General features: G+C 36.7%; 1 protein-coding gene across 2 annotated transcripts; it reads left to right on the top strand.

Moving 5' to 3' along the window:
• Positions 1-41: 41 nt before the first annotated feature.
• Positions 42-17,346, top strand: LOC128557660 (E3 ubiquitin-protein ligase DCST1-like). Of its 2 annotated transcripts, none has more exons than XM_053545545.1 (17): positions 42-253; positions 867-971; positions 1,413-1,616; positions 4,000-4,139; positions 4,700-4,768; positions 5,251-5,431; positions 5,980-6,120; positions 7,085-7,218; positions 8,731-8,885; positions 9,442-9,541; positions 10,274-10,369; positions 11,120-11,246; positions 12,573-12,689; positions 13,762-13,904; positions 15,759-15,872; positions 16,629-16,814; positions 17,210-17,346. In XM_053545545.1, the coding sequence occupies exons 1-17, from the start codon at positions 142-144 to the stop codon at positions 17,300-17,302; spliced, it is 2,217 nt and encodes a 738-aa protein (XP_053401520.1). In that variant the 5' UTR covers positions 42-141; the 3' UTR covers positions 17,303-17,346. The 2 variants fall into 2 exon arrangements, with proteins under 2 accessions (XP_053401520.1, XP_053401521.1); XM_053545546.1 differs by having other exon boundaries at positions 114-253; positions 906-971.
• Positions 17,347-17,351: the final 5 nt, after the last annotated feature.

Below are 17,351 nucleotides of genomic sequence, written 5' to 3'. Positions count from 1 at the left end.
GTCATGTTGTATATAATGATATAACAGTATGACGTCATTATTTATATGATTATACATGTATAGTGATATGCATAGCTTGCATGACAGATCATTCGTAAAGTGTGTGCTCATAATTAACCTGATACACACCAGAATACGGATATGAAGGAAACTGGATCAATGTCCAGCGATTCGAAAAATTCGAGTTACTCATCGGCAGATCCAGAAAAAGGAAATGAATCAAATGAGCCGCCACCTCCAAAGAAACAACCATGTGAGTACAGTCCATCCTTTCATTTATTATTTCCATAGATCTTTATAAGACTTCACAGGACCACAACATGAAAACAAGTAATAACAATTACCTGAAATTACAATCCTTGCTCTTAGACAGTCACATCAGCAAATTAAATAGATCTGTTATAAGCTTTAAAATGATGATGCGAATAAAACATGAATGACAAGCTTTAGCACATTCGTCAAGCTGCTTACACATGTTGTATACTGTACAAAATGGATTTCCCCCACAAGACTTTGGGCCTTTAATTTTAATTCATCCGTAGCGACCTTCTATCACTTGTTCGTCTGCTGTGTGGCCGAAACTCCACTTGTAAGTCATACTTCATGTAAAAAAAACTATAAAACTGGCTTTCAAGAAGTCGATTATTCTATCAAAGTGCACATGCACGCCGCCTGAAATAATGTTCGAAGGAAATCTTTGGGTCTTCCATCACCAGAAAAGCTAAAATATTGCCATATGTTTAGTAGCTCTAATCAAAATTAAGTCGCCATGACTTTCGACTAACTTTAAATTAAAGATGCACTTTCAGTATTGATACAGATGCAAAAAGAATGGTTTTGATTAATTAATATCTCCTTAAAATTAGGTTTTCTATACAGACCATTGGTTAAATTTTTCACATCAGAGCCCGACAAATACCGCACTTGGAAGATGTTTCTTGGCTTTCCTTTTGGCGCAGTTTTAGGATATGGTAAGTCTACTTTTCCCTTTAAATTGTACTTAATGTCAAATTCGTCTTGTTAAATTGTAGAAAAGAAGAAACTAAAGCTTCTTCTATTTCATGTTTGAACCGTCCCTTGGTCAGTGAATTGCATCAAGTTGAATTATCTAAATATAGGAAAATGTATGTTCACATTTCACAGAGAAAAAAATATCAACACATTTGGTATAATTTGATTAAAGCTATTGAACTGAAAATGAAATTAAGAGAATTTTTTGTTTTACATGTTAGATATAAATCTAAAGATTATGTCTTTCACTCGAGCATTTTCACCCGTGACTACGCGACTTGTGAAATTGAAAATGTGCTAGTTAGCATTCAGTCAGAGAAACGTTCTAAATTTACACTCCGCTTATAATTAAATCTTGGTTTTACGCCCTCACGTACAAGAACCATTTCCGATGCTTACAGGGTTATATAGAATGATAGTTCTCCCTATGGCTCTGACGGAAGAAACGCGGAACGTGCTTGGTGCAATGCTTGTGTTTGGTATATCAGCGGGCTACTCTCTGTCAGTTTACTTCCGGTGTGTCTGCATCCTACTTATTCCAACGTTTATGGGTAAAGCCGGACGCTCATATCTAGGGGCGTACGCTGTTGTTTTTCTCATTGCAGGTAAGGTTATTTATTATATACCTAAAGAAATCGACTTGTATTTCACAATTAAATATGAACAGGCAGGATATGTATGACCTGACACAGTTCTATAAATAGCGCACATTTAAAACTTTACTTCAGTAACTGTTCCATTTTATTATCGATAAACATTGAAAATTTCATTCAATAATAAAACACAGAACAAAAAGGTGGAGGTAGGCCCTTTATAATAAAAGGATTATTTTATGTTTTCTTTCATTTCATTCAGCCAAACATAAATAATTTATCATCTAACATACTTAATTAATATTCTATGGAATATTAAAGAAACAACAAAACACGATATAGGAGTGGTCAACAACAGGTTCACTTTAATGCGTCAATTATCATCATAAATAATTACATTTACACGCACACGTGTCGACGACACCAGAAAAAAAATCACTATATACCAGTGATGTTGTGTCTCTGCACTTAACATATATAAGAAAAATCACTAAACATAATGTCCCATTTCATCGATGTTTCTCTCACACCGTGTGGTTCCAAGAAAAATAAATTCTCTGAAATAATGTCTTGGACAAAAGTCTGAACCACAACGAACTCTCACATTCCATCGCTCTGTAAAGACAACAGAAACTTGTCTAAATCTGAAATAGATAACCAAAAGATAATTATCTCGTCAAAGAAACACATTGTATGTAATATTCTTAATATAATGCGACGAAAATATACATAAGTTTTACAAAATACATTAAACCCTTCGCTTTATTGATTTAAGCAAATATAAGGAAAGGTAAATAACTTTCAGATAAAGTATCAGACTTCCATATAGTCTACTAATATAATTAAACATAATTACATTTAATATGATTTTTTTTATGAACCCTTATAGTAGTGGGTGGGGGGGGGGGGGCGGTGGGGGTAGCTGTGTAAGTGAATCCTGTTGTAACCTCGAATACCGGAAGTCCCGTGCAAAAGCTTTAAATACCTTACTATACGCTCCAGTACACATCATAGTGGACAGCAAATCTACTGATATGCTGTCCACAAATGGTCAAAACTATTAATTACAAATGAACGATGATAAATAACAGTAGCTAGATCTGGGATTTTGTATTCGGCTCTCGTAAGGTCGGATCACACTCCACTCGAGCCGAATACAGCAACCCAGATCGAGCTAAGTACTGTTATAATAACCCTACTTTTTCTGTGAGTTTACTTTCAGTATGGCTGTCTTCTGCTTTCTTAGAATTACTACGCATGTCTCTTGTACATAGAATCAGGCAGTCTGACAGACAGCTCAATCCCCCGCCACTGTTATAGATAGTGAAAGGGTAAACATTTGACCTTAAGCTGTGACCTTGACCTTGAACTGACATGGCTGACTCATAAATTTTGCACATTGTCTTGATGAGGTGATCATTTGAACCAAGTTTCATGAAAAATCCTTCAAGGGGTTTAGGAGATACAGAGCTCAAACCTTTGACCTTAAGTTGTGACCTTGACCTTGAGTTGACATGGCTGACTCGTAAGTTCTTGATGAGGTGATCATTTGACCCAAGTTTGATGAACATCCTTCAAGGGGTTTAGGAGATACAGAGTGGACACAAAATGGAAGGCTCAAACCTTTGACCCTAAGTTGTGACCTTGACCTTGAGCCGGCATGGCTGACTTATAAATTCTCACATTGTCTTGATTAGGTGATCATTTGACCCAAGTTTTATAAAATTCCTTCAAGGGGTTTAGGAGATATAGAACGGACACGAAATGGAAGGCTACAACCTTTGACTTTGAGTTGTGACCTTGACCTTGAGTCAACATGACAGACTCATAAGTTCTGCAAATTGCCTTGATGAGATGATCATTTGACCCATTTAATGAAAATCCTTCAAGGGGTTTAGGAGATACAATACGGACACAAAATGGAAGGCTCAAACCTTTGACCTTGAGTTGTGACCTTGACCTTGAGCCGGCATGGCTGACTCATAGGTTTTGCACATTGTCTTGATAAGGTGATCATTTGACCCAAGTTTTATATAATTCCTTTAAGGGGTTTAGGACTTATAGAGCGGACACAAAATGTAAGCATAAACCTTTGACCTTGAGCTGACAAGGCTGACTCATAAGATCTGCACATTGTCTTGATGAGGTGATCATTTGACCAAAGTTTCATGAAAATCCTTCAAGAGGTTTAGGAGATATTGTGCGGACACGAAAGTGTTACGGACAGACGAAGGACCGGACGGAAAGATGGACGGAGACCCCCCCCCCCCCCCCCCCCCCCCCTAATTAGAAATTATAATATGTTTTCAAAAGCTTATTCAACAGTCCAACAAATGGACCTTTGGTAAAAAATGTGCCATTTAATTGATATCAAACTTTTAAGTTACCGTTTCAGGGCCTATAGAGAACATAGTGGATAATGCACAGGATATTACGCGATCTCTCACGTGCGCTGCGCAACTGTCGGCCAATCACACAAAGGCGAAATGGAAGTTTAGGCTACAACCTGTTGGAAATGTTATGAAGGATATGGCAGTATGCTGAGTTTTGTTTATTTATCTATTGATTATCGATTGCTTTATATTTTGTGTATAAAGCGACACTTGCTGCAGTTTCTTGTATAAGAGATGGGGCAAAAATTTTCCAATAATATAATTGTTCAACCTTTGTATATGAACACAGTTTCATCTTAGAAACAGAATTATGAAAAAACAATCATATTGTTTGGGAGTTATCTGCCCTTAAAACTGGAATTTTCTTCAAATTTGCATATTCAACTATAATCAAGGGATTTTTTACCCAAAACTGCAGCATACTTCCTTCTGTTATGGTACGTTCATATACAGCTAACTAATAAAAAGATATACCGGGTATATAAAAAGCAAGTTTTACACTTTATTTATGTAGGACATCACTCTTATAATATTGTACAATACGCATTGTTTTGTATTTGTCGCAAGAGGAACGAAAAACACAGATCCGAAGAAACTGTTATAACAGTTTCGCTTAGGCTTAGCATCCATATTTACAGTTTCTTTTGTCATACTATGGACAAATACAAATTGCGAAAATGATAAATTAATTGTATGTTTCAGGAAGAAGGGTGGATGTTGAACAAATTGGGGAAAAAGGTGAACGAAGCGTTTATTCCAATAAAAGCTGAAGTAAGTAAAAGAATCATATTAGGCTTTATTACATGACTCCTTTAATAAAAAAATAATAATATTATTGAATTAATGTATATCACCAGCGCATAATTCGTGCTATATGACTAGTCTATGTTCATCACATATAGGCCTATACTGGGCTAATAACTAAACATGTAAAAATTGAACTGTGGAAATTATTTTTTTTTGTTTTTATTGTAATATAATCAAACATTTAGTGAACGGCTTCCAGTTTAACAGTAAAAAATGTCGGCCTTCGGTCTTTTTGGACGGCGGGCTATAGTTCTGACTTTTGACCAGCAAGTTATTCAATAAGGTTATACTATTATTAAAGTTTATTTCATTAAATCATTTTACATGCGTCATCATTGTGCGCATGTATGAATTGGATGAAATTTTACGGAACATTTTAAACACGTAACACCTCTCCAGGTCCCCTTCCACATAATACGATTAAAAGACTTGTGTTTTGTTTTCAGATCAATGGTGATAAAAATGTTGCGGAAATGGAGGCTGGGACCATCGAGCAAGACCAAAAAGAAGGTGGTAAGATAGACCGTGCAGGTAAAATAGAGGCGGAGACCAAGGGCGGACCAAATGATGACCAGTCCAAAAAAGTGGAAAATAAATATAAAAAGAAGGTCAAGTTTGAATGTGAAGGTATGTGTACACGTATCTGATTCACATATTTAAAACGATCGAACTTGATTTTCAAATTAATCAGCCCTTATGAGATAACATACTGTGGTTTTTGAGTCGTCTTGGGGACCAAGACCATTCCCTCTCCAAAATATATTTTCCCGTATTTGTTTTTACAAACTTTCTCTCATAAAAATGTTATTATCTTTTAGACATTTTCAGACAAAGGCTACGTCCATAAGATGAGATGCGCGTATTATCTACTTGGTCGTTCCGAAATAAATTTTTCAATCAGTTATTGCCCTTTGATTATTCTGCATTAGTATACCCGGCAATAACACAATGCAGTCTTGTCCGGAGTATTCCACAGTAACCACTGGCTGGAATTCAGTGAAATGTTATAGGAAAATTCACTCTTAAATGGAGTATTATCTTCATATTTCGGTCTTTGAATTCTGAATTTTGTACTTTTTAAGATGCAATGATTACTCTTTGGGGTGTATCAATCCATTCTACAGATATTATCTTCTTTCGTTTGGTGAGACACTTTTGTTTCTGTTTTTTCATAGATATATACAACAAAGCTATAAAAGAATGTAGAAAAGTGTTCAGCCGCCTGGAGGATAGATGTAAAAATGTAATACCATCTCCGCTGGACAAGTTCTTATGTAAGCTTGTCAATGTGGGATGGTTATGTCGGATTGTTGAGCGTAAGTTTGATGTTTCCTTACTAGAAAATTACACGTCTATAGATCTGTTACCTCACAGTAGAAACTTTTTTGCCTGAATCTTATAATATCACAGAAGAAATTTGAAAGATTCTGTGATTTTGTGGAAGAAAAATTGCTGGGTAGTTGATTCTGTAATTTTGTGGAAAAAAATTGCTGTGTTGATTCTGTGATTTTGTGGAAGAAAATTGCTGTGTTGATTCTGTGATTTTGTGGAAGAAAAATTGCTGTGTAGTTGATTCTGTAATTTTGTGGAAGATAATTGCTGTGTTGATTCTGTGATTTTGTGGTAGAAAAATTGCTGTGTAGTTGATTCTGTAATTTTGTGGAAGAAAATTGCTGTGTTGATTCTGTGATTTTGTGGAAGAAAATTGCTGTGTTCTTTCTGTAATATCATAGTAGGAAATTTCTGCGCCGATTCTGTAATATAAAGATAGAAAAATGCTGTGTTGATTCACAGAAAAATATTTTCCTCATTTTATAAGGTCACAGTAGAAAATGGTTGCTGGTTGTATAATCAGATATAAGAACCTTAACGTAGAAAATAATTTTCTGGGCTCGTATTCATCAACGTTGTAAATCTTAAACTTTGACTGTTAAATATTGTAATTCTTACATTGTTAAATTAAAACAGACAAATAAAACGTTGCATGAAAGTGTATTCTGCAGTTATAAACAGATAAATTTCATTTGTGCAGCATTAATTTTAAATCGAAATTTTGCCGTTATCAAATCTCAGTTTCAAGCTTTAAACGTTGGTGAATACGGACCCATATCAGTAGAAAAGTGATGGCATGCAAAACTGCTACGCTGCTTCTGGCAATAGCAGATGCACGTAAGTAAGTCTTCACTACTTCGTAGAATTGTGAAAGGCAATTTTAAAAAGTCCACGGTTAATCCATTTTTATTTCAGATTTGGCCTAACATTGACCTTGATTTTTTTCAGCTCTTGGAAAAGCGCTCGGTGGCGAATGTAAACCTAGTGACGTCATCAGACCCTCCTTTGGAAAAATGTATAAGAAATCCGAGGAATCTGTCGAGGACATGGACGAAGGATTTAAAGTGAAAATGCAATATAAGGTCTGATTCATTTTGTTCTCGTTAATATAGAATTGTCCACTCTGATTAAAATCGTGACGTCAGCTGATAAACGGTCAATCTGATCTTTATAAAAAGCAACGTTTTTAAGGAGATAACTTTAATTTAATTTATTATATCATTTTTTTCAGTAAGAAAATATTGAAGTTTATCCTACTGGATTATACAGATTTTCCATTATTCCGCTTGCCGGAACAATAAGGTTAATTTGTTCTTGGCAAATTTGTGTATTGACAATATTGACAATGTGGTCCAGGTAAATCGTATATTACACTTTTTTCCAGCGAATGTATATTTGCGTCTTTGTTAATCCCCCGCCACGAGTGGTGTGGGGTTATAGGAATGGTCTCCGTCCGCCCTTCCGTCCGTCTGTCCGTAACACTTTCGTGTCCGCTCCATATCTCCTAAACCCCTTGAAGGATTTTCATGAAGCTTGGATCAAATGATCATCTCATCAAGACAACGTGCAGAACTCACATATAACTTAGGGTCAAAGTTTTGAGCCTTCCATTTTGTGTCCGCTTTATATCTCCTAAACCCCTTGAAGGATTTTCATGAAACTTGGGTCAAATGATCAACTCATCAAGAGGATGTGCAGAACTTATGAGTCAGCCATGTTGGGACAAGGTCAAGGTCGCAACTCAGGGTCAAAGGTTTGAGTCTTTCATTTTGTGTCCACTCTGTATCTCCTAATCCCCTTGAAGGATTCATATGAAACCTGTGTCAAGTGATCACCTCATCAAGATGATGTGCAGAACTTATGAGTCAGCCATGCAGGTTTAAGGTCAAGGTCACACCTTAGGGTCTAAGGTTTGAGCCTTCAATTTTGTGTCCACCCTGTATCTCCTAAAACCCTTCAAGGATTTTCATCAAACTTGGATCTCATGATCACCTCATCAAGAACTCATGAGTCAGCCATGTCAACTCAAGGTCAAGGTCACAACTCAAGGTCAAAGGTTTGAGCTCTGTATCTTCTAAACCCCTCGAAGGATTTTCATGAAACTTGGGTCAAATAATTACCTTATCAAGACGATGTGCACATTTCATGAGTCAGCCATGTCAGTTCAAGGTCAAGGTCACAGCTCAGGGTCAAAGGTTTACCCTTTCACCATCCATAACAGAGGCGGGGGATTTAGCTGTCTTTCACACTGCCTTGTTAATACAGCATTGATCACGCGGATTCAATTATAATTATATAATTACAAGTTCAAGTTTTTTTTCTATATTAAAATGGTACTGGATATAAAGCAGCATCCCGTATTCAATTTATAGCAACTAAAATACTTATAATTATAGTTTAAACAGATGCATTTTCTGGTGCCCGAAGGTTTTTTTAGAACGTAACATAAATGGCATACATACAACATAAAACGTTCGCTTTGGCCCCAGAATATTACGTAGACCAATGTCGAATTTCATAGACTATTAACATTGTCTGCAGTACAGGAAATTATCAACGTTGTTTAAATTTAATTTTATAATTGATAATGTTAGGTTGTCAAAGGCAAAGACGACGTTGACTACACGTCGGTAGAAGAGATGCGCAGTAATACAATGCATAGTTTCAAGCAAGGCCGGAAGTGGGTGAACTTTTTGATGACTCTGCTCAAGCGTTTACTTGGCTTCACTTTCCTCCTGGTTATAATAAGGTTTGTTGCCAGTAATAATATTTTTCACATACACGTGCAGCCCGCCCGCTTAGCTCAATAAGTACAGCGTAGATATACGGATCCCTGGGTCGTGAGTGCGATCCCCGGGCAGAACGTTTGTTCTCCTTAACGCTTTGATAAATATTTTGTCTGAAATCATTCGTCCTTCACTTCGATATATGCGGAGAACAGGTTAGTACTTGTACAGAATACAGGAGCGCTTGTCCCCGTTACACGACTGAAACAATGTTGAATAGTAATACTTCGAGATAACTGAAATTCGACTCATTGACAAAATGTTATTTTTAGCAGTGTGTGTTCTGGTCAGGATTTGAAAACATCCTCGAGATAGCCGAAATTTTGAGAGAAGCGATTTGGAAATATTGGGTTCCAGCTGGATATATACTAGGTTGCAACAGAAAGTGCCCACTATCGTTTTTCCCCTAAAATTCCATTTTCAAAAATGTTTAGTTCCAAATCACGCCGCATTTATTGATTTTTAAATGGATGTATTTATTTATTTTCATATGTTGAATTCATTTACTGTTTCTTCCAGTGCGTACAAATATAACAAGAAGTTCACACATGATATCCGTTTTGACAATATCTACATTACATCCTACTTTAGAAAGATTGATGCTCGTAGGAAATTCAAGGTAATATGCTAATTATTATCTTTCTTGATTATGGGGGCTAAATGGTTAACTCTGCAGGAAGAACAGAAGACTGCAGATCAGGTTCGAGCCAAATGGTACATCATAGAGAACACCGAGGATAATATTGCTGACGATTACGGGTTAGATTAACCTTTAGCCTGCTGGCGGCAGGAGATTCTGCCTTTGCGACCAGTGCAGACCAAGATCAGCCTGCACTGTTTGCTATTCATTCAGTAAATTTTCAGTGAACACCCCTTCGAATAATAAATGGTATTGTCTAAATTGAATGACAGACCAGTCCATTTTAGAAATTTAGCAGGGTAAAGGTTAATTAACTGACCTCCGTGTTGCAAAGTTACATTGTTCTTATTGACTGCGTTCTGCAAATGTGGCTTTTCCTGTCATTTTTTTCGACATTTTCATTAGCAGATCAGATTTTCAGAGACTTATATTCCCATAAAGAACTATTATATAAGAAAAAGAAAAAAGGGATGTTAACTTTTATATAAGACAGCTTCACTTCATTAAATACAACCCGCTGAATTTAGTCCTTTTCGAGACATAAAATTCATACGCAGCGGCCAATTTTACCTATCATGTGATAGGAACATGCCGATTTCGATAGAATGCTACACATACATACTAAAACACAGTAAAGGAAAGCACGATGCTATTGAGAAAGGGCACCAGGCAAGGAAGGCGGTTTCCTTACATTTCTTATTTCCTTTTAAGAGAAAGAGGGTGCTGCTACCTCTGAAGAAGATAGAAGCCGACCATGTTATATTTCCAACAAGTGCAAAGTTGATGAAGTCGGAGCGTAAGAAACTGGTAAGTACAAGTAAATTGATAGACAAATTAATTAGCTACTGTTTGATTAAGTTCTGTAACATGGATTTTTGAAAATAACTAGATAAAAAAAATACATGTGTATCATAAACTGATAGAGATGTTACCTGATTTCATTTTACAGATATCTACGCGCTTTCTTTTTATGGCCGCAAAAATGTCTTTTTTTTATGGAAATCTCGGTGATAAGTTATTTGCCATGAACATTTTAAAACAATATAATTAATTTTTTTTCAGTTTTTTATAACTTAGTTTGCATTATAACAGTATATTTGTGATAACGTTATAAAAATCGAAAAAAAGTTGATATAATAGCAAGTTGAAAAACATTTAGATGTCCAAAATTACTGAAATTAACAGTGGAAATACTTTTCAAAATTGGACTTTTAATGTTAAATTTATAATTAATTTTAATTAGCTTCCTGCTACCAACCTTTTAGTTATTAACCCTTACCCTACTAAATTTCTATAATGAACTTGTCAATCTTTCAATTTGGACTCTACCATTAACTGTTAAAAAGGTTACTCACCAAAAAGATATCGACTGATTGGTGAACAGTGCAGATCTTAGGTGTGCAGGTTGATCATGATCTACACTGGTCGCAAAGGCAGAATCAGTCGTGTCCAGCATGATAAGTTGTTCATCTTAAAGTTACAATGAAATCCATTTATTTTGTTCGCTTACCAATTTTCCTATCGTAACATTTTGTTAAACAAAAAAATGTATTTCAGGGCAAGGGATCTTTACTTATAATTGCTAGAGCTGTACTTGCAGGCCTGGTCTTCCTCGTCGGAGATATATTATACACGGTGTTAAACATAATTCGCACACACAGCAGGGTTGATTACAGGCAAACAGGTATACTTAGTTATTACTTATACTTTATGTTGTAAGTTTATACTAAAAAGTAAGCTTGATTGTGATGAAAGCCTTCAGAATATTTAGATCGCCTCTGGAAAATCTGTACAGTGCAGTCGTGTCCAAAGACTCTAGCGGTGCACAAATCCACGACCTTCCGGTTGAGCAGCTGACACCTTAATCACCAAGAAAAGTTTATTTCATCTCCGCTACTAACGGGATATATATTGTTTTTCACTAAACTGTGCATCTGTGTGACTATTTATCCGTCCTGGTTATCAAAAAATTTGACCCCGTTATCTATAATATAGTTTGAATTTGAAAGTAATGTAACGGAACAAACAAAACTATACATAGTTGCTTAAATTCAACTGTTTTACAGTTTGATTTCTTTATATAAAATATTCATAGAAATCATGTCTGTGAGTCATGTAGATCCGTTTTCAAACGTTGGTTCGATTTCGATAAAAAATCACAACAATGGTTACTTTGAAGTGTGGTTTTGTATACATTCATGTGTTCCAAGCATGTTTTACTCTGAATATTTATGTCGATCTGTGTTCCTTAATTGTTATTTCTTATTAAGATTTGTACAGTACAGAACTTCTTTCTCTGTGCAATCGACGAATGATCCATATCATGCATATGTGCGTGCGGTTGGATGTTGTTTCACTGAGTTATGGCCCTTTGACTACTATACATAGTCTACATAGAGATTCTTATCTGGTCTTCCTTTACCTCTATAGCTCCTGTCTGGGTTTTGATAGAAGTTCATAGGAGTAACATGACCTTACATGTAGCATTTTGCGGATGGATGTTTTTTTGTCTTCTGATGATTTGTTTTCAGTTAGAACACAGTTACTTGTCAAAATTAAGCACATGAGGAAACAAACGTCTACCCCTCCCACCACCGAACACCAGTCTAGTTTCCAAGGCGGGTTAATTTTTTGTAATGTACCATAAACAGTATATGGGCACTCAAACTATGCTAACAGCTACCGTTTGTTACTAATCAATTATTACAACTAATTTTGAATTCTATTTTTCTGTACAAAATATCGTTTTACATTGATTTAAATTCTAGGTACAATTTAATTCCTTTGGTATGGATGAGAAAGTAAAAAGACAAGGAAAATGTTTGTTGAAATAATAGAAATCAATTTCACTTTGTTACCTAAACTATCAGAGATAAGCATAATCAATTTCAGAAACCGCTATCATCAAAAGTAAATTCATGTCAGTCTTTTGCAAAATGAGCTGAATTTACGTTTATCCGTGAACGAGTAATTTAAGATATATTTATATTATTTTTTACCTTTTTTTCAGGTAACAACACTATAGATGTAAAGATAGGCGGAACAGGGTTTATGAGTAATATTGTAAGAATGTTTATGACCGGACTAAACACAAAGAACAAACTGGACCAGGTCAGCTCTAACGTAGGTAAATATGAAAATCAAAGTGATGTCCACTCCATGTCAGTATAACTTTGAACTTTAAAGTATGTAGTTATTCTTCTCAGCTGGCTAACAGTAAAGTTCACTGTAACCTCCCCGAGACTGAAAATAGTTTTCGAATAATAACTTCCGCTGGAATGTGTCGTTGAATGATTGCCTGTGGTAAGTAGGTGACTCGTTTTGTTTTCGGATCAGAAGGTCATGGTCATAGTAACATAAAGGCTCGCAAATTAAATTTAAATTAACTAGAAAAAAGTGTGGCATACAGCCGTCAAATTTCATTGGATGGTTGCATATGGCCAGTTAATGACCCTGTTTGTTTTTTATGCCCACCTTCAAATCGCAGTTCGTCTGTGTGTACGTGCGTCCGTGTAAATTCTTGTCCGGGCTGTAACTCTGCCATCCGTAAAGGAATTTTGAAATAACTTGGCATAAATGGTCATCATAATGAGACAACGTGTCATGCGCAAAACTAAGACCCCTAGCTCCAAGGTCAAAGTCACAGAGGTCAAAGGTTTACAGGGTATATTCCGTGTCCGGTCCATAACTCTGCCATTCATCAAGGGATTTTGAAATTACTTGGGAAAAAAGTTCCCAATAATAGTGTCGTGCGCAAGACCCAGACCCCTAGCACTAAGGTCAAAGGTCACGCTTAAAAGGTTAGACGTAAACATGGCCTGTTTCTTGTACGGTCAAAACTCAAGGGATTTTAAAATACTCGGGGGCATTTGTCACTAATAGTGACAACTCTTTTTAGTGACTGTGACCAACAATAGCCTAGTCTGATGAGATGGGATTGTTTTGTTAGTAAATGTGATCCAAATAATTATAGGTCAGTAGGTCAATGCTCAAGGTCACATTCTTGAGACTGGAAGTTGCGCACAATGTTACTCAAGAAAGACAACCATGGAGATTTTGACTTTTAGTAATATATTAATAGTACTTGAAATGTTCATTCAATAACAAATATTCGTTATTATTAGCTATCATATCACATCTACTTGGTATTTCATACAGTTTGATCTTGTACATGTGTATTTGAATTTTGATTGTTATAGAGTGTTTACCACGCCCTGTCGCACTTGACAAAATATATTATGGCTACGTATTTGGTGTATATCTCTTGATCTGGACTCTGGTCCTACTTGATGCCTACGGTCTACGATTGAGGAAGGTTATTGCGGCATTCTTCTATAGAAAAGTAAGAGTTTATTGTAAAGAAGTGCAACTGCAAAGTAATTGCAAAGTAATTTGTATATTAAAAATACATGTTGTGTTCTTTAGTAACAGTATTTATAATATTCCTGCGCGGTGGTTGATTGTTTGACAATATTCCTGCAAGGAGGTTGATTGTTTGACAATATTCCTGTGCGGGGGTTGATTGTTTGACAATATTCCTACGTGGAGGTTGATTGTTTGACAATATTCCTGTGCGGGGGTTGATTGTTTGACAATATTCCTGTGCGGGGGTGGATTGTTTGACAATATTCCTACGCGGAGGTTGATTGTTTGACAATATTCCTGTGCGGGGGTTGATTGACAATATTCCTGTGCGGGGGTGGATTGTTTGACAATATTCCTACGCGGAGGTTGATTGTTTGACAATATTCCTGTGCGGGGGTTGATTGTTTGACAATATTCCTGTGCGGGGGTTGATTGTTTGACAATATTCCTACGTGGAGGTTGATTGTTTGACAATATTCCTGTGCGGGGGTTGATTGTTTGACAATATTCCTGTGCGGGGGTGGATTGTTTGACAATATTCCTACGCGGAGGTTGATTGTTTGACAATATTCCTGTGCGGAGGTTGATTGTTTGACAATATTCCTGTGCGGGGGTTGATTATTTAACAATATTCCTACGTGGGGGTTGATTGTTTGACAATATTTCTGCAAGGAGGTTGTTTAACAAGATTCCTGCGCGAAGGTTGATTATTTAACAAGATTCCTACGCGGAGGTTGATTGTTTAACAGTATTCCTGCGCGGAGGTTGATTGTTTGACAACAATCCTGCAAGGAGGTTGACTGTTTGACAGTATTCCTGTGCGGATGTTGATTGACAGTATTCCTGCACGGAGGTTGATTGTTTGACAGCATTCCTGATCGGAGGTTGATTGTTTAACAAGATTCCTGCGTGGATGTTGATTGTTTGACAGTATTCCTGCGCGGAGGTTGATGTTTTAACAAGATTCCTACGCGGAGGTTGATTGTTTGACAATATTCCTGCGCGGAGGTTGATTGTTTGACAATAATCCTGCGCGGAGGTTGATTATTTTACAGTATTGATTGTTCAAAAATATTCCTGCAAGGAGGTTGTTTAATAAGATTCATACGCAGAGGCTGATTGTTTAACAAGATTCAGAGCCCGCCCGCTTAGCTCAGAGCGTTGGTCTACAGATCGCGGGGCCGCGAGTTCGATCCTCGGGCGGGGCGTATGTTCTCCGTGACGATTTGATAAAAGACATTGTGTCTGAAATCATTCGTCCTCCACCTCTGATAATTCATGTGGGGAAGTTGGCAGTTACTTGCGGAGAACAGGTTTGTACTGGTACAGAATCCAGGAACACTGGTTAGGCTAACTGCCCGCCGTTACATAACTGAAATACTGTTGAAAAACGGCGTTAAACCCAAAACAAACAAACAAATTAACAAGATTCATACGCGGAGGTTGATTGTTTTACAATATTTGTACGCGGAGGTTGATTGTTTCACAATATTCCTGCCCGGAGGTTGAATGTTTTACAAAATTCCTACGCGGAGCTTGATAGTTACTTTGCAGCGAGCCAAATTCTGGAACAACCTTAGCAGACGCTTATTCACGTGCAAGTATTAAATCGCAACCTCCCTAATACATGGAAAAAGTTGGAAATGCAAGTACATGTATGCGGAACATAACTATAAGACAACTGATGTGTATACACGGCCGCTATCGCATTATCAATATTCTTATTAATACGTATTACAATATATCAGCGACAATTTATACTTGGAAAATGTAACTACATTAGCGTCAATTATATTTTCGGTGCTAAAATTTCGATTTAAAACACTTCCAGAGAGAGAAACAACGAATTCTTTACTTGTACAACACTATGCTGAAAAAGAGAAAATGTTTCCTTCAAGACATGAGGCGTAAGGTCAAGAGAAAAGCAAAAAAGATGGACCTATCTGTAAGTTCATGCATACTGAAAGTAGATTTAAACAGTCTGAACTATTATCTAAAATAGTTAAGCAAAGGTTTCAAAGTGTAAAGCCATAGACGTTAGTCATGGAGAGAGTGTATTTTCCTGCAACATGAAAACGGTTGATATTCCAACAAAACTGTTGGTTGACGATCTTGCCATTTCAGAAATCTATAACTTGAAAGAATTGCAAAATTGTATCAATTTAAAAACTGTACAAATAAAACATGAATTGCAGTTGGGTTATTGTCATTTTGTATATGAAATACACGAGTGTGTGTGTGTTCGGGTTTAACGTCCTTTTCAACAATTTTTCAGTCAAATAAAGGACGGTCTACTTGTAGCCGTGAGCACAATGCCCAACTTTATAGTGCTGCCTCACTGGAATATCACGCCGAAGACACGTGACATGATATCCAACCAAGACACATTATACTGACATCGGGCTTACCAGTCCTAGCAATATCCTCTTAATGCTGAGCACCAAGTGAGGAAGCTACCAGTACCAGTTTTTACGTCTTTGGTATGACGCGGCCAGGGATCGAACCGCACTCGAAGAGGGTGCTGTACCACTAGGCTACCGAGGCGGTTAGCATATTGAAATACATGATCGTGTATGAAGTACGCGTAGTTGGTTTCGGGCTTCCATGCACTTTAAAATGCACATGAGCATTTCATACCCAAACTGGAACTAATGTATTTACCTACAACCCGACAGTAATAATATGGCTGTATTTCTTACAGGCCCGGAGCGGTTTAATGTATTCTCTAGGTCGTCAGTGTCCAGGTTTGTGTGGCTGTCTGACACGAACCAGTGCTGGCAGAGATAAGTGTTTAATATGTGAAGAGAAACTAAAGAAAGATTTCAAGAAGTGTGACAAAGATGACTGTAAATTTGTCTATTGCCGAGAATGTTGGCACGATATCAAGGTATGTTCTATGTTTAAACGCACTGAGGGAATTCGTTACCGAGTGGTTAAGGTCATTAGCTTAAAATCACACGTATTAAACCAAAGAGCCTCGCAAGTGTTGAATTTTGTTTAAGTGAGAAAGTTAATAAACTGTCTTATGAAAGGTTGGTGCTTTTACTCAGATGCCCTACCGTACTGATAACAATATACGGAATGTACCAGATTCTTCTCCCAACATTAGTTTAAAGGCTAACGATGATTATGTAAGTACGATCAAAATTTTCAAAATCTTGATTTTGAGATTTAAGTTTTGAAATTCAAATAATAGCAAGAGAATCGGCTGAAAAAAATGTAAGTTTATCGCTATTGTGAGAATTCATTGATGAAATCTCATTGAAACGTCAAATCTTTCAGAAAACTTGCTACGCCTGCATGCCATTGGAAGAATTCAGTGCCACTGACAGTGACAGCATGACAGACGATGATAAAGATGATGATGAAATCTGACGATGAATATTTGCCAGATATTTATGAATGGGGCTAGCTCTACATTACA

This window comes from Mercenaria mercenaria, chromosome 6 (genome assembly GCF_021730395.1).
Source record: "Mercenaria mercenaria strain notata chromosome 6, MADL_Memer_1, whole genome shotgun sequence".
In the NCBI taxonomy this organism is placed as follows: Eukaryota; Metazoa; Mollusca; class Bivalvia; order Venerida; family Veneridae; genus Mercenaria; species Mercenaria mercenaria.
This window is presented reverse-complemented; position numbering and strand designations above follow the sequence as displayed.

Bases quoted from the DNA above. Each gene is read 5' to 3' on its own strand.
- LOC128557660 (XM_053545545.1), top strand. From the start codon at position 142: ATGAAGGAAACTGGATCAATGTCCAGCGATTCGAAAAATTCGAGTTAC. The intron at 8,886-9,441 runs GTTTGTTGCCAG...TGTTTCTTCCAG, and splicing joins TTCCTCCTGGTTATAATAAG to TGCGTACAAATATAACAAGA. The intron at 10,370-11,119 runs GTAAGTACAAGT...AATGTATTTCAG, and splicing joins AGTCGGAGCGTAAGAAACTG to GGCAAGGGATCTTTACTTAT.